The following is a 24,254-nucleotide window of genomic DNA, read 5'->3' as shown; positions in this document are numbered from 1 at the left end:
CAAGGAGGTTCATGGAGATCCACCTGGCAGGAAGGGGCAGAGAATGCAAAAGAAGAAAACTCAGGTACATGCGACATGAGCCAAGAATTCAAGATGCTTTGAAAGAAGAGAAGCAGAACAGAAAAAATATTTCAGAACTTCAATAAAGGACACCCCAACTTCAGTTTGACAGGTAATAGCTTCCCACAGGACAGGACAAAAAGAAATGGGCACTTCTGAGCAGTCAGGCCCCTAAAGTATTATAAGGGACAAAGGCAGAAACTGTCTCTCCAAGGTGGGTGGGGAAGCCTGATCAGAGACTATTTGGGTAGGGCACAATCTCTTCAGGGAAAAAGGCAAAGATCACCTTCCCCTTGAGAACCAGATTAAACAGTCTCTCCTGTGAATCTACTTTCTGCCATGGTAAACTGACTTAAAACACCAATGACCATATTCATTCAGTATAATGATGCCTTAGCTATACAGGTGGCAGGGGAATATCTTCCCTCCAGTGATGTAATTAAGAGCTTGAGAGTAGGGACTTCAGGGGAAGCAGATGCCAGGGTGAGAGCTCACTGTGAGGGTGCTGAGGCACTAGTACATGTTGCCCAGAGCAGCTGTGGCTGCTCCATCCCTGGCAGTGTTCAAGGCCAGGTCAGGGTTCTGAGCAACCTGGTCTACTGGAAGGTGTCCCTGCCTGTAGGAGGAGGGCTGGAACTGGATGAGCTTTAACGTTCCTTCCAACCCTCCACACACATAGTGCAAACTGGCTGTACGGTACAAGCACACAAAGGGTCACAAAGTCAAAACCAGCTTGGTCACACATCCCACATCTGCTGTGGCTTTGCTCAGCAGTTGCTTTCATCTATCCATCCACACTTAGGGACTGGAAGGTACAAAATTACAAGACAGCAATCCCTTTTTTTAGTACCAGAGACCAGCATCATCTGTTAGCTTGCTCCACCACCTAAAAACAAAGCACAGTTTGTCTTTGTGAGCCTTTCCAGTCCTATTATTACTCCCTGTGTGCTGGACCAGCAATGATCACCACTCACCAAGTGCACGTTTTCCCAGCAGGGTAACCAAGGAGTAAATCTCACTTAAGTCTGACTTAATTAGAGTCAACTACTAATTAGTTTCAGAGACAGTTAAAATCTGCTGTTATGACACTTCTGTGACCAGGTCAGTGCAACAGAACATGACACCATATAGGAAGTAAAATCTCAAATATATTTAAGGACAAATTAGCACCAGATTGTTGGCCACTCACACAGAGCTTGTGTTTTAAAATACCAACAGGAAGTCACACAGAAAAACAACTGACACCAGCTCAGTGTGAAGGACATAAAAGCAGCATTCTCCTTGCATGGTATACCATGCTCTGCTTTAAGCTGGGAAAAAGGGAGTGGTGTAAGTACCAGATTGCACGGAATAGGGCTTGCATAGCAGAGAAGGAAAAGGTCAATAAAGATCCTTTCCTGTGTTTTTCACCAGACTGAAGTACTCTGTCAAATCAACAAGCTTAAAAAGAATAATGAGCAACAGTGCCACAAAGTGTAACAAACATCACTCACTAAAATTCAAATGTTCCAAAATTTTAGTCAGTTTTACAGATCTTGCCTTGATCCCAGCTGCTACAAAATACATCCTTTAAGGAAGGAAAAAACATTCTCACACAGTTCCATCTGCTCCCATTGAAAGGATGTTTCAGCAGCAAGCAAACACCTGGGCTGGCTTCCAGATAACACTAACAGACAGGTCTCTTTTGTCCTCAGAAGGGGTGAGCTCAACTAGCAGAGCTCAGTCTCATCCCCTGCCCAGGACAATCCATGGCAGGTGAGCTAGCGATGCCCACTTATCCTTTTCTCACCCGCTTCAGTTCAGGCCTGTAAACAGCAGTGCCTGCCCTAGAAAGGCCAGACACCAGTGCCACAGCTAAGCCTCCAGGTGCTTAGTGATCCTGCGGATTTTCTCCTTCTTGTTCCTGTTTCCGTGTTTCTTCCAGGGCTTTCCTACGACATTCCCAGGATTAGGTGTAGTCACAGGCACAAGGCCACCGCTGGGCCGGTATCCCATTGCAGCCCGGACCCCTTTCATGAGGGCACGAACATTTTCCTGCAAGAGGAGACAATGACCAGTGACCATGAGAAGATACCTAACCACATGGAACTGTGACATGTTAATAAAACCAGATACAGACAAGCTCAAACCCATCAAGAGCTGCTCAGCCCCACCTCCAGAGCTGCAGGAAAGGTCACACCACACAGATGAATTAAAGCCTGCCAACACACTCCAGTTCTGTCTGCAGCTACGCCTCACTGTGCCAAGTCCTCAGTGTCTACCGCTGCAAGCACAAGAGCGCTGACGAGACACTGAACTCCGACAGACATGAGCTATGGCACCAGGATTGAGTCTCACAGTCTCTGCTTTGCACACAACAAATTGGCTTTGCAAATAAATCTGGTGTGTGTGAAAAGCCAGAGACTAAAATAACTTGCTGAAGTCTGGAGCATGGGTAGAACTGTCGGGGTTCTCAGCTCACGCCAGCACTTTGGGCAGCCAGAGGAAGAGTCTGGTAAGTCCAAAAATTCTCTTCAGGTCATAGTTTTTGAAACAGCTCACTGGGTTTTTTGAAGAGAGCCTGAATTCTTTATTTCAAAATGCATGGCTATCTTTAGCTGTGCTGAAACAAATACTGCTCATATCCAGCTAACCAAACAGAATGGATCATGCTATTTATGACCCGTCTTCCTCACTGCTAAATACCCTGTTAGATACAGAGACTTAATCAGTTCTGGATTTGACATTTCGAGTCACTAACAACTTCTTCTGTAGTGTACAGGCAAAACAGATCCCTGTGGGACCTAACAAAAAACATACAAGTTAAAAAAAAAATTAAAAATAATCACACTTTCCAGTTCAAGATTTCTCAATGAGAATTTACATCAGTTTGTGTTCTTTTCATCTGATTTAAGATTTTGAGTCAAAACAACCATATAGTACTAAATCAGTTGTCTCAAAGAAGCTTATCACATCCCCTAAATGCATCATCTCAAGAAAGGAAAGTTAGTTTGAAGGACCTGTTAGTCCAAAACCGTGCTCCTGCTAGGTTGCTGTGTCACACCACCCTCCTTCCTTGTGTCTCCTCCCAGTCACTCTCCTGTTTGCTCAAGACGACGGTGTCACCCTGCTGACCTTTTACAAAAATCAACTGTGTGTTCCTCATTAGCTATCTTTCAGTCGCCCAGGACATTCCCAGTCACTTAGGGGATAATAAAAACATCAGAGAGGTCTTGGGCAGAAATTACATGCAGCATAACACACCTTTAACTCAACCCAGCACCCTTCTATCCTCAAAGCTATATGTTTTCCATTAACTATGACATGCCAGTGCTGCAGTAAGAACTCTTAGAGTAAAAGTCTCCTTCAGAATTTACCTGGTGGAAAAATGTTTTGTCCACCACATTTTCAATTTGTTTTGCTTTGGTATTCTTCTCAGGCTTCACCTGTCCGTTGGCCTGCACAGTTCTGCTCTCTGGGCACCTTTGATGCTGGTGCTGAAAATCACTGGGGTCGATGCCAGGAGGTGGATGGCAATATAAAAGCTTCCCCTGTGAAAGCAATGGGATACAGTTATTACAAGAAAAAACAAACCCAAAAACTCAGAGATACACAGAGGAAAGATGACAACACCAAACCAAAGAATGGCCCTGGAAGTCCAGACACTAACACCGGCTGATTATCAGTACACTTTATTTCTCCTTCCAGGCAACAACTGGCTTAACTTTTAAGTTAAAGTACTGTTCCACCTCTACTTCAAAGCACCATTTCCAGCTGCAATGTCCAGCTACAAACAGCATAGTGCAAAACTCTGAGGAGTACTGGAGGCTCCTATTAAGAAATACCCAACAATAAGTTTCTAAGAGGTGCTGCAGAAGCATGCAGCATTACACCACAGTCCTTAGTGCCAAATACAGGTCCAACTACACAATATGGGTTTCATGAATATCTCCTGCCTGTTTTAGAGACACAATTTATTTAGCTGGCACCATATTTTTAACCAATAATCTTTTTAGTATTAAGCAGCTCAAAAAGTTCCATTTATTCTTTTAAAACATAAAAATAGACCAATTTAAAAAGTATTTTGATACATGGTGATTTTATTTGGAGAAATGGAATTAATTTTACTGTGCTCCTCAGGCTCTAGTGAAACCTTCAAATCCTAGGAAGAGAGAAAACCCAGATGCAGGAAGCACTTACACTGACATAGTCTTTCAAAACGTATCGAGCTGATCTTGGCTGGTCTGGTTGTCCATGAGCTGTCATAAAGCCTCTCATATCTGTAAATCAAATCCAAAGTACATTCTGTGTCAGTACAACCAGAGAATTAGCAATGTTGTTCTCTGCTGCCTAACTGCATATTTGTATCCTTTCTCAAAAACAACTCACCAAAAAAACCAAAACCCCAAAAACCCATTAGAAAGAAGCTTCTGTTGACGAAAGCAGGCAAAAAAAGAGAACCTGCTGACTGTAGAGGTACTGCAGAAACATCCTAACCTGAAATGAGCTGACATCTCCCTACAGCTCAGTTGTTTTTTTTTCCAAGGCCAGAGAAGATTGACTGCCTCAGAGAATCAAAAAAGGGAGATAATCCTTCACTGTATTCTTCAAAACCTAATTCAAGACAGAGTTGATGGAAGGTATCTAAGAGGATGAAAGCACCACACTGCATAGGCTGGCAGGGCACTTCAACATCCTCAACACAATCGCATCATCTGTCTGACAAAACTGGCGAAGCACCACTGAAACAAACATATGAGATTAGCTATTACCAAAGGTCCTTCCCGAGAGGAGGGCAAGTCTTAATGGGGACTTGCATTCAGTGTGTGACAAATCTGAGTTGGGTCTAACTTTAAATAGTTCTCATAAGGACTATGCATGCAGCATAGGCAATAGGCTTTGAAGGGATCATCACTCACATCCATATGCTGTTAGCAGCTCTTCAGCTGTTGGCTTTCGATCTGGATCCTCATCTTCCCTTGGCCTTATGATATTTATTCCATAGGTTGCTTCCAAAACGTTTCGTGGGATATGCTGGCAAACGTAAGCTAGTGAAGGAAACCACCTGGTTGATTTTCAGCTACACAAATAATCTTGCCCCAGTCATTCCAAGAGCATACATGAAGAATGACTTTCAGGTTTTGTTGCAAACCAGAACAATGTCAGTCTGACAAGACAAACTTGAAATGAGATGGTGAAACACCAACACAGCAGGGCTGTTTTATCCAGTGTGTGTCCCCACCACCCTCAACACATGAGCATGTGTGCCCCTGGCAGGGCTGGAACATGCTAAATTGCATACTCCAGATCCAGCGCTTGCAGACACTCTCACAAACCCCACACAAAGGATATTAGAGAAATAGGTGGGACATGGTCCCTCATCTGATCTATAGGCAGAATTCCAGAACAAATCATTTCTGCCTTGGTAGAGATGAAAGATGGCATCACCAGACCAGGGCAATCACAAAGACACAGGCCAGGCTCCACGTATAGAGTCTACACAATAAATAACCGATTAGTTCACCAAGGCAAGTCAGTATCCATGGAGGAAAAAGTAACAAAAAAGGCAAATGCACAGAAGAAACATGGATGCAAATGTGAATAAGCAGAAATTCTATTAACACAGATATCTGCCCTGCTGGCCTCAGCCACTGAATTAAGGAAATAATAGAATCATAGAATGGTTAGGGTTGGAAAGGACTTTAAGATCATCTACTTCCAACCCCCACGCAATGGGCAGGGAGACCTCACATTAAACCATGTCACCCAAGGCTCTGTCCAACCTAGCCTTGAACACCGCCAGGGATGGAGCATCTACCACTCTTGTGGTTTAAGCCCAGCCAGTAACTCAGAACCATGCAGCTGCTTGCTCACTCCCCCCCTTCTTCCTCCCCCCAGTGCCAGAGGGATGGGGAGGAGAATCGAAAGAATGTAACTCCCACAGGTTGAGATAAGAACAGTCCAATAACTAAGGTATAACACAAACCACTGCTGTTACCACCAGTAATAATGATGATAAGGGAAATAACAAGGGAAGAGAGTATAACTGCTCACCACCCACCAACCAACACCCAGCCCAACTTAAGCAGCGATCTGAGCCTTCTGGGTAACTCCCTCAGTTTATATACTAGGCATGACATGCTGTGGTATGGAATACCCCTTTGGCTAGTCTGGGTCAGGTGTCCTGTCTCTGCTTCCTCCCGGCTTCACCTCCTCCCTTGCAGAGCACGAGACTCAGAAAGTCCTTGATCAGAGTAAACATTACTAAGCATCAACTAAAAACATCAATGTTATCAGCGCTGTTCTCAGGCTGAGAGTCAAAAACATAGCACTGCACCAGCTACTAAGAAGGAGAAAAATGACTGCTACTGCTGAACCCAGGACAACCACTTCTCTGAGCAACCTCTTCCAGTGCCTCATCACCCTCACACTAAAGAACTTCTTCCTTATATCTGACCTGAACTTCCCCTGTTTAAGTTTTAAGAAATCTGATTTGGAAGACAGCAGCACTTCCAAAGTTCATCAATAAGGTGTCCAGATGGGGGCAGCAGGATCTTTAGCTCTCCAATCTGGTGGGAGAAGAAAGCACTCCAGAAACCTTTAGACCTTTTGAAACCTGTAGAAATTGCACAAATACAAATCCCACGATGCTCATTATAGCACTGGAGTTGCTACCTCAAAATTAAATTTGATCAGTATGAAATCAGTAGCATAACTACACTTACTCACAGCAATGAGTGGACAAGGAGGACAATTTGAAAGCTTGACCTGAAGCTATGCAGAGAAGCATTCACTTTTCAGAGGTGGTGTTGAAAAAAAAACAGGGCTAAACTACCTAAATAAAATCAGATGGAATATAGCTCCCACTGCAGAGCAGCTTTCATGAGCAACTCTCAGACTATAGCAAGAGTTTGGAAGCAAGAACTAAAATTCCAAAACCATATACATCAAGCCCACCCCTCTCCAACTTACTCTGCTTGGCAGAGTTCAAGTTGGCAAACGGGTCTCAGTGCGTGCATATGGTTGCAACTAATTCATAATGAAGCTCTTTTCCACTGGGGAAAAAAGAAGTAATAAGAAGTTCAGTGCTCTTTGTTAGCAATACCTGAAAGTGTTTTGTATGACCTGGTGTAGCAGACACTGACACCTTCTTATTTCCAAGGATTGTGTTGATGGTCGAACTTTTGCCAACATTAGGGTACCCCACCTAGACGATAAAGAAGTGGAATGGTAACAATGATATCAGGCAGGGCAATGCCAGAAGACTGGCAGAGCTCTGACATTAAAGTACTTTAATAAAATGTACTAAAAAATGCAAGGCAAGCAGTGGGGAACACAGAGCTTTAAGAACTTCAGAATTAAACTTTGTACAAAACCCTTAGTAATTCGTGCTTGCTAATCTTTTTACACTTACAGGAAGCCAGGCTACAATATGAATATTTCCCATGGAAGGCATATGGAATTAAAATTTAGATTAAGTAAGTTCCATTTAAGCACAAAGTCCAACTCACCAGCCCAACATTTACTTCCCCATCCTTCACCCTTGGTCCATTGTGCATGGTTTTGAGTATCTCCAGCAGCTCATTTCTCTGCACCAGATGGCTGAAGTTCCTGATGTTCTTGTTCTGCTCCTGCACTATATGCCGCACTTCAGCACCATCAGTCCTGCTTTCCATACTCTCTGGAGCAACAGCATTTACTTTGTCCCCACCTTCATCTTCAGAACAGGTTTGCCAGGCCTCATCCTCCTCATCTTCACAGTCCTCATATTCACCACTACTGTCATCATCACTAACCACAACCTGGTTTACAGTTTGCAAAGAGTTGCCTGGGGATGTACTTTCTGCACTATCTTGTTCTGATTCACCTTTTTCTTGAATGGAGCCTTCATCCTCAGAATCACTCAGGTCTTCTGCTACATCTTCAGCATTTAGTTCCTGTGTGAATAGTATTTCACAGGTGAAATGCAAAGACAACGCTAAGTCTTGCTGCTGACTGCAACTGCTGCAGTGCAGTCCATTGTGTTTTCATCAGCCAGATACCGAGGACTGACAATTCACTACTTAAATCGCAGAGGTTTTTCAGGGGTCTTAAGTAAGGCATAGAAACAATTAGCCTGTTTGAGTGGAATGACAGAAGTATGCTAAGAGAGACTGTTAGCTTCAGTGTGAAGTTGTTAGGGGTTCCCCTCCAGAAGCACAACTGAATGCATGCACACCCACAGCACCCATACACACAGCAGCAGCGGAGCACAGCAGATAGTTTTTTTAAATTATCCAATGTTCTCAGTTAGAGGAATTAATACTTTTTTTTTTTTTTTTTGCAAAATGTTCAGAACACAAAGCCATTTTTTTCAGGTCTAAACATTTCATTAAAATGATTTCAAGCTTTTTCAGTCTAGCTCTTCACATTTCTTCCCTGAAAACTGCAAACAGTTCACATTCAAAAAGAAAGACCTTTTCATAACACCAGTATTTTGATTTTTCTTTCTGAAAAAAGAAAGCACAACCAACACTTTGAATCAATCTGTAACAAGATTTTATCCAAGGGCTGTAAACCAGCTGAACACACTAGTTATTTTTGGAGGGAGATATGGAATATTCTATAGCCGAGTAGCAACGGCTGTAGCCAAAACCTGAAAGTGGCATATACCGATAACATGTTAAATTGGGGCAGCAACAGTTTGTTCCAGTGGGCAAAGAAAGGCCCTCAAGTATTTTAGGCTCTCTAGGAAACACCCCCTCTCCCTGGGAGAGAAAGATCCTGTGTGCAGATACATTCCTCACAGCATCCCTCTTGCAAAGGATTCCAATTCTTTCAACAAGTCAAGGGCTTGCAAAAAAGGCACGTTTCTGCAGCTAATCAGCAGCAACCTCAAGGCACAGTTACATTTAGTTCAGCATTACTTATTCAGTCATAAACCTTGAAAGAGAAACTGTAAGCACTACAGTGACCAAAGGGTGTACCAGTTTGTTCACAATTTTACTGTACTCACTTTTGGTCTGAATCAATCATTAAATTGCTGTTTATAGCCACACAGCTCCTTAGAATAATGCTTCCCTGAGATAAGGACTGTGCCTTTCCTTGAAAGATAATCGGGTATATCACAAGCATAACTGCAAAGGAAGTTATCAGAGGCAGTCAGAACACACCCAGTTTGAACTGGTCACCTACAGTACCTTTTCTTCTCCAGACAGCCGTTTGCACTCTGCCAAAGCTGACCAGAACACCACCTTAACACCCTCTTTCTCGAAGAACTGTGCCCAGGCAGCCCGCTGCTCCTCACTCAGCAAATCTGCTTTGTTTATCAGGATCATGTTCTCCTTGTCACTGCTGACTTCCTTCACATAACTTTCCTGAAGAAAACAAGAGAAAGATCAGTTTGTACTCTGGTTTAGACTCCTTCTACCCCTAAGGTCATACAAGAGCAGCAAGACAAACTACCCCATCCAGCTCCACACCAGTGACAGCTAAGCTTACCATCCCCTGGGCTAGATGGAACTGGTGTTGAGCAGACAGCTACAAGAACAAATCAGAGCATGGAACTACAGCAATACAGGCTGTTTCTGGCCACCTGTGCCAACACCTTGTTTGCTTACAGCTATGACAAGATATTAACCAGCATCTCACAGCAGGAACTCCCGAGATCAATTATTTGAGCAATTTCGTTAACTCACTGATGCACAGTGTTCTAATTATTACAAAGTTGTCACTTCAGTAATTATTGATCCTCCAGTTTCAGCGCAGTAATCCTTACCCATTTTTATTCCACCATGCTTTTAAATAGGACAGTTCCTTTAAGTGTGGACACATCCAGTGAGTAATGAGGAGCAAAGTAGTATCTGCAATTTAGTATCTGCAGAACTGCCTCTAAATCCTGAACGCTCCACGTGAAATATCAAAAAACATTGAAGAAATATAATTTGATGCCAGAATACTTGCATAAATAAATAAGACATCCAGTTAGGCACAACAGAAGAACAGCTTCAAGGTGGATGAATGTATTAAAGAAAAATAAATCACACAAACTATAAGAAATAAAATTAAGACAATATTCAAGAAAGTTATTTACTTACCAGATCTTGGCATCTAAACAGAAGGGGGTTTCTGGCATCTACTATTTGGACTACAATATCACTGCAAAAATAAAAGAAAGCCACATAAACTTTTCCCCTCATTTTGAAAGAAGAGTAGTTTAACTACGGGCACTTCCATTAGAAGTCTCCAGGCAGATAATTTTGGTTGCCACATGCTCATTCGATTTTCTTTGACAGTTATTTCTTTTAACTCAGGACAGCTTCAGACCACCACGGGGTGAATGAAAGAATTTCAAGCCTCACTAGGCAGTTGGTGACATATAAAAAATAAAATAAATAAATATAAAATCAATACCTTCCCAAGGGAGTAATTTAATAAGCCACATTGGTACAAAGAGGTACTGAACAGTTACAGAAATTCCAAGATGAATATGAGAGAAAGCTGACACCATGGTAGTGAGGTGAGATATCAAGAAGTTACTGAATCACACTCCTGGGAGCTCATCTGAAGCAAACACAAGAAAAGGCTGACAACAGATCAAATTATCTGGCAAGGTGAAAGACTGGAAACCTTTTGTTTGATTCTGAGACAACATTCTCACTCTACATGAAACAAAAAGCTTCAATAAGAGCAGAAAGGCACTAATAACATATTCCAGCTCCCTCTAAACACAGTGCACATAACGATACCCTATAGTGGACGCTCCTGACCCAGCTCTGTCCCAGCCAAAGGCCCAGCAACACCCAGTACAAAGCCCCTTCTGTGAAAGGACCAGCTTACCATGACCTCACTGGTGAAGTATTTTTCAATTTTAGGAAAATCAGATGAGATGATCTCAAACTTAATTACTAGTGAAATGAAACGCCCCAGTTGGATTAACAAAGCAGATAGCACTCTTATTGTATTATAGGTCTCAGAGCAAACAAAGCTACTTCTGTGATATGACAGGCTTTTGCCTTTTGTGCACTGCTGCAATTTTTCTGTATGGCAAGAAGCCAAGGACCAAGAGGCTCTTTCTTTGTTAACATTACTTTAGTTGATCTCCCTTGCCACCTGTCCCTAGGCGGCAGCTGTGTGGCTGACAGAGGGGAAAGGGTTAACTTGGATGAAGACCTCAAAGACACATTCTCAGAAGAGGCCAAGAGCAGCAGCATCTGAAGAACCATCACAGACTCCAGCGAACCACCTGCAGTATCACAGTGCTGAGGGCAAGCATGAGCCACCAAGCAGCCACCGTTCTTCACATCACTTTGTGATCACTTTAAAACAAAATCACTTCAGTGCTGATAGAAAAATGTTACAGACTGTAACTGTTCTTCCTGGGCTCAGACACTTGAAGCTTTAATTCAGGAAAACACATTAAAATCACTTTTAAAAAGCAGAGAGATATACTTTACCTTCTTTCAATGACTCTCCAAAGCTGACGCCAAAATTCCAAGTTGCGTTCAAATGGGGTTAGAATTAACTTTTTTTCTTCCTCAAGGCTAAGGTAAAACAGAGAAAAGACATCCTATTTGGCCCATGTCAGGCAATAAGCACACCACCAGTTCTTTCCTAAATCCAGAAGCTTTTAGTTTCAGGGCTAGTTCATAGTTTAGTTTCAGGAGTCAAATCAGACTCATATATAGGTACTATTTGTGCCAGTTTTGCAAACAGATTAGCACCTAGGTAAACTGCTGTCAGTAGCACTGTTTCAGGAGTGACGCAATGGCTCCTCATCATGTCAAAGGAGAATTGGTAATTTATGGAAAGAACAAAAATTCATCGAAAGTTTGCCCATGGAATGTCAGAGCCACAATAATAAAACAGTGAAGGTATCCCAAATGTCAGCAGTTCAATCAAATATCACCTGGAAAATCTGGGGATGGTACCTGAAATGGCTCTATGCAACTCTTGAGCTGCTGTTAACCACCAGCTGAACAACTCTACTCAGGGCAAGAGCAGGTCTGCTCACAGGGTGTGAGCAGGTACCACCTAATTCTCCAGGACCAGCACAAGCTGGCACGGGCTGGCAGCACTGCTGCTCTTAGAGGACACATTCACCACTACCCCACTGCACAAGCAAAAGCAGAACATCACACTCCATCCTGAAGAACTGCAACTGTAAACAGTGTAAGAACATGCACACACAAGAGCTTTGCAGAGCTCACCACAAATGTATGTCTGGACTGTGGCTAGGATTTCCAGCTTTTCTGAAGAAGTACAGTGAACTACTGATGAATTAACTACTGGCCTAGCAAGGGTAAATACAAGCCACTGCTTCCTGTGTCTCCAAATGCCAGCTACTTAGCCAGACACAAGCAGCATACTCACTGGGCAAGCTGTCGCCTCCATTCAAGAAAGCTCTCCCTCTCAGCTTGCTGCAAGGCCTCCGCACTGGTTGTCTGATCCCAGCATGGCCTGTAACAAGCATATTTTGGAGTGGTCAGAAGTAGCAGTTACACCAGTTTCACTGCTGGAAACATCTATAAAGAATGCAGGCACCACACGTTCAGCTATGCTGAGACGGTTACAGCTCAGATGCAGTGCATCTGTCTTTAGCAGCTTTAAGTACACCTTTTTTCCTTGTTCCTTCTAAACCTCACTAGCTGTTAAGACACTACACCATGCACACCAGATCTCTCAAAGCTGTTTTTTCGAGCTAAGATTTTCAAAGCATTTACAATGGAAGATGCACCCCTCTGCCTAGCATGCACAGAACTCTGGAAAGGTTTACTAGGTGGCCTGGTTGCACCAGCTCCAACAGTGCCAGGCTATGTGCAGAAAACCCAACCAGGACAGACAGCCTAGTGCTGGCAGCACCCACAGGACACGTAGGCACCCACGCTTCAGGTTACAGCAGGCTCATGCAGGCTAGGCAGTGGCTTCCCCAAAAACTGGGTACTGGCAAAGCTGGGCACTGTCCACATGCTCACAGGCATTGAGCGCCTGAACCCACTCAGCAGAAGGGGATCCAGGGCCAGCCCCATGGGACTCACCTCCGCGGGATGCGCAGGAACTGCTGGTTCTCCTCATGCAGCTGCCGGACGTGCTGGGCCTCCTGTGCCGTGAGCAGGCCGGTGCGGCTCTGGGCAGACACGATCTGGATGTTCAGACGCTCTGCAGGAAGGGACAGACAGTCATCCAAAGGCAGCCGTCCTCATCCCTGCCTGCCACCCCTCCGCCAGCCCGGGCTCAGGACCCCATCCCCTGGTCCCCCACCGCGACAACTCCATTGCCAGTCCCAACCCCAGCCATGCTCCCTCCCATCTCCATCCCCGGGTTCCCCTTCCCAGATCCTGGATCTTCGCCCCCCGCCGCCCAGGACCCTGCCCGGCCCCTCACCGGCCACGAAGCGGGTGCCGGCCAGCTCGGCCGTGGCCAAGAACTCCTCCAGTGGGCTCTGCTCGGGAGCCGACCGCAGGTCCGGGCCGCGCTCACCGCACACCTCGCTGGCATGTAGCTGCCGGGACAAGACGCAGAAGTCAGCCCCGGGCCTCCTGGTCCCCCGCTGCGCCCGACCCCCAGCCTGCCCGCCCTACCCATGAGGAGGCGCCGCGGCGCTCCAGCCCGCGCTGCCGCTGCAGGGAGCGGCCAAGCCCCGCGCTCCGCTTCTTGCCCATGCCGCCGCCGGAGACGGAACTTCCGGTCCTCGCCGGGCTCCTCCGCCGCGCCCCGCGTCCCGCGGAACAGCGTTCCGGGCAGCCGCGTTCCGGGCCGGCTCCGTGCTCCCTGCGCCAGCCGCCGAGCGGCGCCACGGCACCGGCACCACCACCCACTGACCGGCCGCCGCGGCGTCCGCGCCCAACGTGGCGCTGCTCCGGTCCATCCCATCCGCCGGCACACGTCCGCACGCTGCGCTGCCCGGCAGCACGCCCCTCCACCAGCACCCCTGCGCATCCCTCCGATCATCCCCACACTGCCCTGCCTCTCCGTCCGTCCACCCACCCAACCCGCCCATCCCCATCTATCCGTCCGTCCATCCATCCATCCATCCATCCATCCATCCATCCAATCATTCTTCTATCCAATCATCCGTCTATCCATCCCCATGTTGCTCAGCACAGACATGCCTCTCTGACACCTATCTCCAACCCTCTCACTCCCTTAGCACCCACCACTAAAACACAGCACTAATAAAACCCTGGGCACATCTGAACACAACACCTCGAGCCCTGCACTGCTGCAAGGAGCCCTGGCATATGGACAACACACAGGGCTGTGAGCCCTGTCAGAGCCTAGAGCAGCACCGATGGCTGCAGGGGCTGGTTTCACCCACCGGTTTGGCCTGGCGCAGGTACTATCCCTGGGAAGCAAACAGTGCTGGCAGCGAGACAGGTGAAACCCTGTCCCAGCAGCTGGCAATGGGGCAGAGGTTCTGTGTCCCACCAGGGAAAGCGGCAAGCTCCAGGGCCGAGGTTGTCCCTGTGCCTTGTAACGCACCTAGCCCCACGCAGGATCTCCAACCCCAGCACACCAAACAGTGCATATGAGGAATGATGGTGACAAAGAGGGATCTCGGATGTCAAGATGTAGCAATGTATATCAGATGCCATGAGGTAGCTGCTAAAATTTGGCCAGAGTCTGGGCATCTCTGCAGGATGGAGAACATTGCTTGCCCAGCCAGGGAACCATCAAATGGGATTTGGCAGCAGCCACTGCAGCCAGTCTGGGTCAAGATGGGAGAGAAGGTTAAATTAATAAACAACTTGACCTCTTCGTGCACAGTGAACTGATTTATGAACCATTTCTCTTTTATCGGTGTTGGGTTAAGTCCAGACATTTTTGGCTCTAACTCTGTACTGTGTGTCAGTTGTAACTGGAGAATAACCTGGCTAATACTTGGAAAACACAGGTACTACCTACACAGGCAGGCAAAGCTTAACTTCAGGTATTGTTCACCAGCAGCACGGCAGCGTGCAACACCCTGTGGGCAGGAGTGTTCTTCTCTCATGCTCAGCAATACGTGATGCCTCCCTGTGATAAATGCTCGGTAAGAAGACAAAGTTCTTCCTTTCTTCTCATTTTCAAAGCGAGCAACCATACAGCATGAATTTCCCACATACATCTGAAGCCTTGCCATGCTCATCCCAGGCTCTGCCACCACTGCCAGCCTGGCCCAGCCCCTCCTTTGCTTCCTAAAGGCAAATGAAACAGATGAAAGCGGACTCAATATTCACCTTTTCATTTACATGAGGTACTTCAGTGAAAGGCTGGTGGGCTGCAGACAGCATGCAGTGATTTAGTAAATTCATTTTTAATCAAGTCGTCTTTAATGAAACCATTTCAGGTCTTTATGTGGGCACTGAAGCAGTAATGTAAGTGCTCATTATTGTATTTCTTTTGTACTTCAGTTAAAAGTTACCTTCCTTCTACACTGCATAATCATCAACCAGAGCAGCCAGCCAGTCCGGCCCTTCCCCACGCCTTGGGTCTGGCAGCACTTCTAACTCCACAGCCAATGCACATGCAATGCTGTTTCCAGGCTGCCCAACCAGGGGCAAAATGGTTCCATAATCCCATCAGCACAGCCCTGGCAGCACGGCCTTGGCACCGCCAGGCCACTGGTATTGAATGCAGGGCTTGATGCACCTCCATGGGACATGGCAGTCGCAGAGAGTGGCATAAACTGGAAACAGACACACAGAGGCAGGCAGAAGTGCTGGTGTGGTGGGAAAAGGAGGCTCAGGCTTGCTCCATGGCCTGCAACCCTCTGCATCCTGGGGCAGTGAGGTTTGAGGGTAACCTGAAGAGCAAAGATGTGTGCATTTTCATTGGAATGTTTTCCCTACACATCGCCCTTTTCCCCACACCATTCCCCATTTCCAGACTGAAGTGCTCCAGGGACAGTCACTGCAGATATTTTCTGCCACCTTTGTGGGAGCTGCTGAAGAAATGCCCAGATTTCCCCTGGTTCTTGCAACAAACATTTCTGAGCTCTCCATAAACACTAAGGAATTATTTCTGTACACTGATGCCAGCAGCACAGTGAGGATCACCTAGAGCACAGAAGTGATGAAGGAGGTACAGACTGGATGATCCCAGTGACAGAGACATCAGAGCCTCAGCTAGAGTCTTAACTGCCTATTTCTAACTGCCATGTTTCTCATCCCCCTCCTAATGCTCTGCTGTGCCTACCTCAACAAGACAGGCTTCTCCTGGTTTTACCTAAACACGACAACCTGCTTCTCCTAGAAGATATGTATGTGTGGATTAATTGCACGCAGTGAGAAGGGCCACAGCAAGATAAATGCTGTCACAAGAGAATTAAAAGGCAGCTTGGCACCTGTGTGTACCTGCCGAGAGCACAGACAGCCAAGGAGGACACCAAGGAGAGGAGCATGCTGCTGAGAAGTCCAGTAAACCTGTTGATCTGCAGCCCACTTCCATATAATGCAGCAGCTGCAAAGTGAAGACTATTTTCACTGTTGGGCCTTGCTTTTACAACTCAGGTCTTTGACAGCAGTGCTCAGGATGGAGTGCAATGCTGTTCTGGGACAGCAAGCACCACCTGTGCATCACCGAACCTCTTGCTGCTCCACTGAAGACTGTTAACTGAGTGCTCAATGCTGCTGGCTGTTTGGAGGGTAGCCATAGCTTTGGGACTTCTCACAAAACCATTGCATAGATGAAGTAAAATCTGCTGTCCTCCTCGCACACTGTAAGCACTGACTCGTGTCAAAAGGGCTGGCTTCCCTCCCAACCTCTTCTGCCTTCAAGCCAAACCACTGTTTCAGTTTTTGATGCAAATCCTGAGGATTATTTAGCAGCAGCAGCTCTTTTCCAAAAGCCAACTACACCAGTGCATTCTTGCCTAAAGGAAACATTCTTTCTGGACAACTTTTCCTCCATTTTCCTCTAAGGCAGCTCTGGGAGATCTCAGGGCCATGTCTCTGAAATATTCATGTGATGGCTATTCATTATTCATGTAGGCTCACAATGCTTGATTCAGTGGTACTGCCAGCCTCAGCCTGACAAGCAGACCCATTAAGAACCCCCCAAATCACCCCTGCAAGAACACAAAGACAAGTTTGCTCTGTGCACAACTGCAGCTGCTTGAACCCCCTTCTTTCCAGCCTTAATAAGCAGCATGCCAGCACAGTAAGGAAAGGGGGAACCTGCTCTGCAAGCTGCTGGTGAAGGCCTTGGTCCCCTCTAGAAAGAGCAGCACCCTGGGGAAGCTCTGAAGTGTGGCCCAGGCTGAGCCCTGACAAAGCATGAGTCCTGCTAGAGCCCTCGAGCAAGTGTTTTAGACTCTGCTAAAGATAAAAATCACTTCCCTGCCTGACAGGGTGAGGGAAGATTAATTAGAAAGAGCTGCCTGCATCTTCGATGGTGCAAAGTGACAGGCAGTATCTGGCAGGGGCTTTCTCCAGCTCCCTTTGTATTGGCTTTGCCTCTTCGATGGTGCAAAGTGACAGGCAGTATCTGGCAGGGGCTTTCTCCAGCTCCCTTTGTATTGGCTTTGCCTCTTCGATGGTGCAAAGTGACAGGCAGTATCTGGCAGGGGCTTTCTCCAGCTCCCTTTGTATTGGCTTTGCCTCTTCGATGGTGCAAAGTGACAGGCAGTATCTGGCAGGGGCTTTCTCCAGCTCCCTTTGTATTGGCTTTGCCTGGGCAGGCTCATCCCCACTGCCCACCGCTGCCTGCACTATCTTCCCCTCCACACGGGCAGGGATGGCCCCATGGTGGCAGTCCCTAATACGGGGCATCGAGCAGAAGATGCCACCCCGATGCCACCTCTGCACGTGCTGGCTGGCAGCATGGCAGGATGGGCAGTAGCACAGCCCCACCAGCCCGGCGAGCACCCCCACGGGTGCTGTGACCCCTGCAGGAGGAGGGTTCTGTGCCCCTGGCTGCCGGCTGCCCTTCTAGTTATAGCTGTGGGTGCAGGAAGCGCCGGGGCCGCCTGTGCAGGAAGCGGGTGTGCCGCCCGCAGCAGCTGAAAAACAACCGTGGTGGAGGTGTGCCACCACGGCCATGGCCCTGGTGACCCCGGCTGCAGCACTCTAAGCTGCACCGGCATCGCTCTCAGTGCACACAGGGAGATCCAAGGCATCGTTGCATGGACTCCCCACAGTCCTCACCCCACTTCACCATCACCCCCAGAAACCCTGCCAGCACACGGTGGCTGGCAGAATAGGATGCTGATCCCCTTTGGAAGGGCAGGAAGGTAGCAGGGGTGTCATGAGGCATCCATTACGGGCTGTTAAGGACCCTTCTCCCTGAGCAGGAGATTCTGTTCTCTACCCCACCAGCTCATCTCCCGCTGCCCCAGATCACAGCAGCCTGCAGCCATCTACAGCTAGTGCTGGTGAGATCTGAACGATGGCCAGCAGGGATGGAGGATGCAGCATCCTGCCTGCCCCCACTGATGGCCCACAGGGCCCAGGTGCTGCTCAACCTTTCCATTTCATGGAAAATCCTGACAGTTCAGAATTTCCTTTGTTCCACTCCGGAACAAAGAAAACATTGACATTTAGCATAGTTACAGAGTCTCTGAAATACTTTGCTTTGGAAAATACTGAAATGCCAGTTTGAAATGTTTCACTTTGTGTCACCACAGCTGCTGTTGCATGAGCTCCATTGCTATCTGGGGGGGTTTACATAAGCTGACAAAACCAATACATTCCCATGAATTATTTTGGGCTTGTCATATCAACTTTTCTCAGCATCTTTTCCTTCTACTCTTCCCCAAGCAGAGACCCACATCAGCTCCAGTTCTGGCTACTAAGCACAAAGCAGGACTGCTCTAAGTAGGGTTGTACTCTCTTCCATTGGGCAGATGCTGTCCCTGGGCAGCCAGCATGGGCAGCCCAGCATCCCCCTCCAACAGAGGCAGTGGGGAACTGCCCACCTGCCTATGCCTCAGCAGGGCAGCTTGCACCCCAGAGCCCACGGGCTCAGTCTGGAGTGCAACCATGGTCTTGAGCACTGACCGGAGCAGTGAGGAGCAGAGGAGGATGGAGCAGGGCAGGGACAGGGGTTCTGCCAAGAGCCAAGTGCAGCACTCACTGCACTGCCGGCATGGGGCTGTGGGGAGAGATGGTATCTGACAGACTTTCCCACGCCTCGCACAAGCCCTCCCAGTGCACACATGCAGGCAGGTGATGCTCAGAGCTGCTGGGGTATTGCATAAAGAGAGCAGGCTGCTGGGCTCCCACAGGCTACAGGGCCATGCAGATAAGCCCCCAGTGTAAATGTCCTACACAGCACAGGTGCTGCTGGCCTTGCAGGTAGGGAGCAAGCCTCATGCTCATTGGGAACCAGGCAGCATGCCCTGGCTCCCCTCTCGCTGTGCCTCCGTCTCTCCTCCTGGTAGTGAAACACAGACATCCAGTGTCACGAGAATAGTGCTACGCTTAGGGCAGGTGCCCCAAGCTCCCTGCTGCTGGACTTCACCCAAACATTGTGGCACAACCCCTCAGCCAGCATGGGGCTAGGAGGAGTCAGCATTTTGTTTGGGAATTGCCGTCACAGGCCACCATGACTTGCAATGTACTCTTCTGCTGCTGAAGCATGCAGTGATCCTCCATGCTCAGGACTGAAGCAGCCACTGCACAGCAGGAAATAGATGGTCCTGAAGATAATTTGGCCCATTAATGAGGCAAGGAAGGCTGCAATGGTCTGGCATGCCAACTGGTGAGCAAGCATGGCAAGGAACTGAGCTATGAGAGTTTCCATCCTCAAGCAGGGCTGTAACCATAAGACACCTTCCCTGCTGCTGCACTTTCAGCTGGCCCAGAGGCAGCTACGCCAAGGATGCTGCTGCTCCCAAACCAACACCTGGAGCCCCCAGTGGGTCTCTGAAGGGAACCTCTGCCCCAAGAAGGCAAAGCAGAAATACTGCTGACTTGGGGACTGGGGAGGTGGTGAGGAGGGCAAGGGGGTCAGGGCTCCTCCTCACCTTACACACCACTGGGGCTTGTAGAAAGGTGTGCCCAAGTGCTGTTGGAGAGACACAAGGATTGGCAGCCTGTGCAAACCACACTGTGAAAATTGAAGGTATCATTTCTGAACCCAGGTCACTTCCATCAGGACAGCAGAGTTCAGCATGGCTCTGCAAGCAGCTCCGTGGGAGTCATTGTCACAAGTGTCCATGTACCAGCCCCTCCAGCACTAACCTCCCTCCGGAGACAGGGCTGCAGGGAGGCCTGGGGGGATCCTCCCTTGCTCCATCCCGCCCAGAGCACACCCCTGCCTGTGGAGCCACCAGCCCCGGATCCAGGAAGGGCTCCTCTGCCCATAGCTGGAAGGAGGAAAAAAAAGCAACTCCTGCTTGCAGAGAGGCTGCCAGGCCCATGCGCCTCAGAGCAGCAGCCAGGGATGCTCTCGGCCTTGCTGCTCACAGGCACTGTTCAGGGAGGTGGCAGAGCTGACCACGGGCATGAACTGTGGACTCTCGCCACACTGGTTCAGCAGGACAGGTCGAGGGGAGAAGGCAGCTCTGTGGGCACTGCAGGAGTGCCACACCTCATGTGAGTTTCACGTGTCACCATAACCTGCTGGATTTATTCTCTGTGCACAGCAGTGTCTTCCCTTTTCACCTTGCAAGACAAAGGAGACAAAGGAAAAGCACCTCAGGTGCTTCTGGAGGTGAAGTGAATAAACGGTACAAACCACCTCCTGGTACTCGGGAGCTGCCTGCAGTGGACTGCAGCATGGCACACATTCCCTCCTGCCCTCCACACCAGCAGTGCTACAGGGGCTCCCGATGGGTGCCCTGCCCCCAGCCCATGGCTGAACTCAGGGACCCCCAGCTGGGGCAGCTGGTGCTGGGTACCAGCAGCTGGGGTGAACTTCAGCCCCTCACCGGCCCCTCTGGACTCCTGTGGAGTCCCACGGAACTGTGCTCCAGAGGCCAAGCAGGCATCTCGGTGGGTGCTGGGCTTTACCCCAAGGGGCCAAGGCAGCTTCCTCTGCCATGCAACAGCTCCTATGCATTGACTACTGTGTGCCCAGCCCACGCAGCAGTTTTCCCACAGGAAAATCAGAGCATCAACACGCTCACTTCTCAGGGCCAGCCACAGCCTTCCTAACACTGCAAAAGTGCTGCGCTGCTGAAGGCAGGAAATGCAGCGTGTTGCAGATCCACAACCACCACCCGCCTCTGGAAACCGTGACCGCGGTCAGGCGTCCCCTGGTACCGGCTGTGGCCAAGCAGCCTCAGGGGACGGCGCTGATGATGCTGCCCTCCAGGGAGAGGGAATTTTGGAAATGTAAGCAAATGAGAGATGCTTTGAACGATTTGACGCCTGTCTCAAGTAGTCACTTGCAGTTCTCAAGTAATCTGCTAGATGGCATAATGCTATAACAATAATTATAATAACCATAATGATAACTATACACGGGTTGATTTTAATTGATCCAAACTCCAGAAATGATTTGTCAAATAATTTAAGCTAGGCCTTTACATATCACACTGCACATGTACGTACCGCTTCCTTTTTGTTGAGCTTTTATTCAAACACTGACAAAGGGCTGTTCTCCACAACCTTGGAATTTCTCTTCTTTCTGACAAAGGACATGATACATCACATACGAAGCTCTAGCAACGACACAGAGACCAACTTTCTCATTATGTCTGTGCCTGTACTCCAACAACCCCAGCAAGAAATTGCAAGACAGCTTCTTGTTATTCTGCTGCTGCGTGTAAATGAAGAGCAAAGCATTACTCACGCATAATAGCTTTTATATGCTGCAGGCTCTTCAGCTCTCAGAGCCGTACTAACCAAATCAAAGGGAAAATTATGTTGCAAGAGTGGGGCTCCTGCACTGCACGCCCTGGCCGGGAAAGCTGCCGGGGTTCGGGTTCTCCCGGAGTGTGAGGCCCCACAGTGGCCTTGAGATTGTCATCATTTTGGGAGGTTTTGAGCTGCCGGTTCCAAACATGTCCCCCCGGGCCCCGCTGTTCTTTTCATTCTTCCCGCCTCGGGAGCGTGGCCATGGGTACGGCTCCCCTGGGGACGTACCCGGACAGCATGCGCTAGGGTCGCGCTCACCGCAGGCCGGAACCCCGCAGCGCCCTCCTCTCAGGTCCAGGGCGCAGCTGCCAGGGCTCCCGCTGGATGCCGCGCTCTGCGGGGCCGGGGCGAGAGGGCTACGAGAGGGCCGGGTTGGTACCGCCCCGTGCCCGCCCCCAGCCCGCCCCACGGCACGCCGAGGCCGGGGCCGGGGCGCCGCGGCGGGCGGCGCAGACCGGCGGCGGCGGGCGGGCGGCGAGCAGCGCGCCGCCGGCTCGGCGGGCCGCGGCAGCGGGCGCTCCGCCCTCGGTACGCGGGGCCTCCCCTCTTCGCGCCCGCGGAGCGCCGGCGCCCGCCTATATCTACGACAGCGGCGGCCCGCAGCCCGCAAGGATGTGAGGCGGGCGGGCAGCCCAGCCGCCGCTGCCGTGGCATGCCCCCCCGCGCCCGGAGCCGTCGTCGCGGCGCCTAGCCGCGGCTTCGCGGGGCGATGCTGCCCTGGAAGCGGAGCAAGGTGGAGCTGGTGGCCGGCGAGGCAAGGCGGCAGAGCAAGCCCAAGGGGTACGCGGTGAGTGTGCACTACTCGGCGCTCACCTCGCTGGCCCGCGCCTGCCCCGAGAGCGCCTTGCACCGTGTGGGCAGCATGTTCCGCTCCAAGCGGCGGAAATTCCGCGTGACCAGCGAGGACCCCACGTACACTGTGCTCTACCTGGGCAACGCCACCACTATCCAGTCCAAGGGTGAGGGCTGCACCGACCTGGCCGTCTGCAAGATCTGGAGCAAGAGCGAAGCCGGCCGGCAGGGCACCAAGATGAAGCTGACCATCAGCGCGCAGGGCATCCGCATGGCTCACGCCGAGGACAAGGGGCTGCGCCGGCCGGGCCACCTCTACCTGCTGCACCGGGTCACTTATTGTGTGGCCGACCCGCGCCTGCCGCGCGTCTTCGCCTGGATCTACCGCCACGAGCTGAAGCACAAGGCAGTGATGCTGCGGTGCCACGCCGTGCTGGTCTCTAAGCCCGAGAAGGCGAAGGCCATGGCCCTGCTGCTTTACCAGACTTCGGCCACGGCGCTGGCCGAGTTTCGCCGGCTGAAGAAGCGGGACGACGCGCGGCACCAGCAGCAGCAGCTGGTGGGCGAGCAGAGCATCCCGCTGGTGCCGCTGCGCAAGCTGCTCAACGGGCAGTGCTGCTACAAGCCGCCGGTGGAGCGGAGCCGCAGCGCGCCCAAGCTGGGCTCCATCACGGAGGACCTGCTGGGCGAGGAGCAGGAGGAGCGGGCCATGCACTGCGACTGCGAGGATATCCTGGAGGCGCTGGGCGAGCCCGAGGGCGAGCTGCTGCGCGCCGGCGCCAGCCCCGGCGAGGGCCAGGAGCTGGGCCAGCTCCTCCGCGACCTGGGCGAGCTCAGCCTGGGCAACGACTTGCGCTCGCTGCGCGCCGACCTCCGCGTCCGCCGGCTGCTCTCCGGCGAAAGCACGGGCAGCGAGTCCTCCCTGGAGAGCAACGGCCCGGACGGCGCCGCTCCACCCTGCAACGGCGCCGAGCAGCCGTCCCCCGGCGACCCCGAGACCGGATGAGCGCTCGGCCGCGCCGGGGGTCCGCGGGCCATTCCGGGAGTGCGCGGCGCCGCCGGGGCGCATCGGGTCCCCTCCGGGGGTGCACGGCCCCGCCGGGATGCACTGGGTCCCCTCCGGGGGTGCACGGCCCCGCCGGGATGCACTCGGTCCCCTCGGGCCCCGCCGAGATTGCCTGCCCCCGCCGGGCACCCCCCCTCCCCCCGGAGCTAACGGTCTCCCTGCGGCGCCCCCGCGTCCCGCCGCATCCCGGGCAGCGACACCGGAGCCGGGCCCCAGCCCGCCGTATCCCGAGGAGGGGAGGCTGCCGCGGGCTGTTTACCTCCGGCTCAGCCCTTGAAGACCTGCCAAATTCCTGGAATAGCTTTCCCGGGGGAGGGCGGCGGGAGGGAGGTGTTGCACCTTGTTTACAGTCAGAAATCTCACATCCGAGAGGGCCCCCCCGCCGTTTTCTCCATTAAAGTCACTCCATTGTGCTGTCGTGTCCGAGAGGTTTGCACTGTTGTGAAGGTTTTGTTTTTTTAATTATTGTTATTTCTAAGTTAGACCTTTTTTGGGGCCCCAGTCCCGTCCCCGGTCTCAGTGCTCCAGATCTTTTGCTGTGCAAAAGAAGACTCTACTTGTGGCTGTTCACCTGTACATAGGGAAATGTATGCAAA

At 50.3% G+C, this 24,254-nt stretch overlaps 2 protein-coding genes across 3 annotated transcripts; one reads left to right on the top strand and one right to left on the bottom strand.

Annotated features, from left to right (window-relative positions):
* Positions 1–1,188: 1,188 nt before the first annotated feature.
* On the bottom strand, positions 1,189–13,746 carry LSG1 (large 60S subunit nuclear export GTPase 1). Of its 2 annotated transcripts, XM_061371426.1 has the most exons (14): positions 13,599–13,746; positions 13,402–13,519; positions 13,056–13,176; positions 12,391–12,477; positions 11,475–11,561; positions 10,116–10,176; positions 9,219–9,395; positions 7,551–7,976; positions 7,145–7,246; positions 5,383–5,535; positions 4,959–5,073; positions 4,240–4,319; positions 3,417–3,590; positions 1,189–2,094 (listed from the first exon to the last, which is right to left on the bottom strand). In XM_061371426.1, exons 1-14 carry the CDS (start codon positions 13,677–13,679, stop codon positions 1,915–1,917), a joined length of 1,962 nt encoding a protein of 653 aa, XP_061227410.1. In that variant the 5' UTR covers positions 13,680–13,746; the 3' UTR covers positions 1,189–1,914. The 2 variants fall into 2 exon arrangements, 1 of the variants encoding a protein (XP_061227410.1); XR_009728187.1 differs by lacking the exons at positions 1,189–2,094; positions 3,417–3,590; positions 5,383–5,535 and having other exon boundaries at positions 4,959–5,087.
* Positions 13,747–22,289: 8,543 nt separating this feature from the next.
* FAM43A (family with sequence similarity 43 member A) lies at positions 22,290–23,775 on the top strand. The gene has a single exon (XM_061371425.1). The coding sequence runs from the start codon at positions 22,510–22,512 to the stop codon at positions 23,596–23,598; it is 1,089 nt and encodes a 362-aa protein (XP_061227409.1). The 5' UTR covers positions 22,290–22,509; the 3' UTR covers positions 23,599–23,775.
* Positions 23,776–24,254: the final 479 nt, after the last annotated feature.

The sequence above is a fragment of the Neopsephotus bourkii genome, unplaced genomic scaffold, assembly GCF_033783945.1.
Source record: "Neopsephotus bourkii isolate Nb327-2 ecotype Australia unplaced genomic scaffold, CSIRO-AGI_Nbou_v1 NB_1574, whole genome shotgun sequence".
Classification (NCBI taxonomy): domain Eukaryota; kingdom Metazoa; phylum Chordata; class Aves; order Psittaciformes; family Psittacidae; genus Neopsephotus; species Neopsephotus bourkii.
The sequence above is the reverse complement of the archived record's forward strand: the minus strand, read 5'-3'. Positions and strand labels throughout refer to the sequence as shown.

Coding starts and splice junctions, on each gene's coding strand:
- FAM43A (XM_061371425.1), top strand. CDS start 22,510: ATGCTGCCCTGGAAGCGGAGCAAGGTGGAGCTGGTGGCCGGCGAGGCA.
- LSG1 (XM_061371426.1), bottom strand. CDS start 13,679: ATGGGCAAGAAGCGGAGCGCGGGGCTTGGCCGCTCCCTGCAGCGGCAG. Junction 12,478..13,055: donor TTCCTGCGCATCCCGCGGAG/GTGAGTCCCATG, acceptor TGCTTGTTACAG/GCCATGCTGGGATCAGACAA. Junction 5,074..5,382: donor CTATTTCTCTAATATCCTTT/GTGTGGGGTTTG, acceptor TACGTTTGCCAG/CATATCCCACGAAACGTTTT.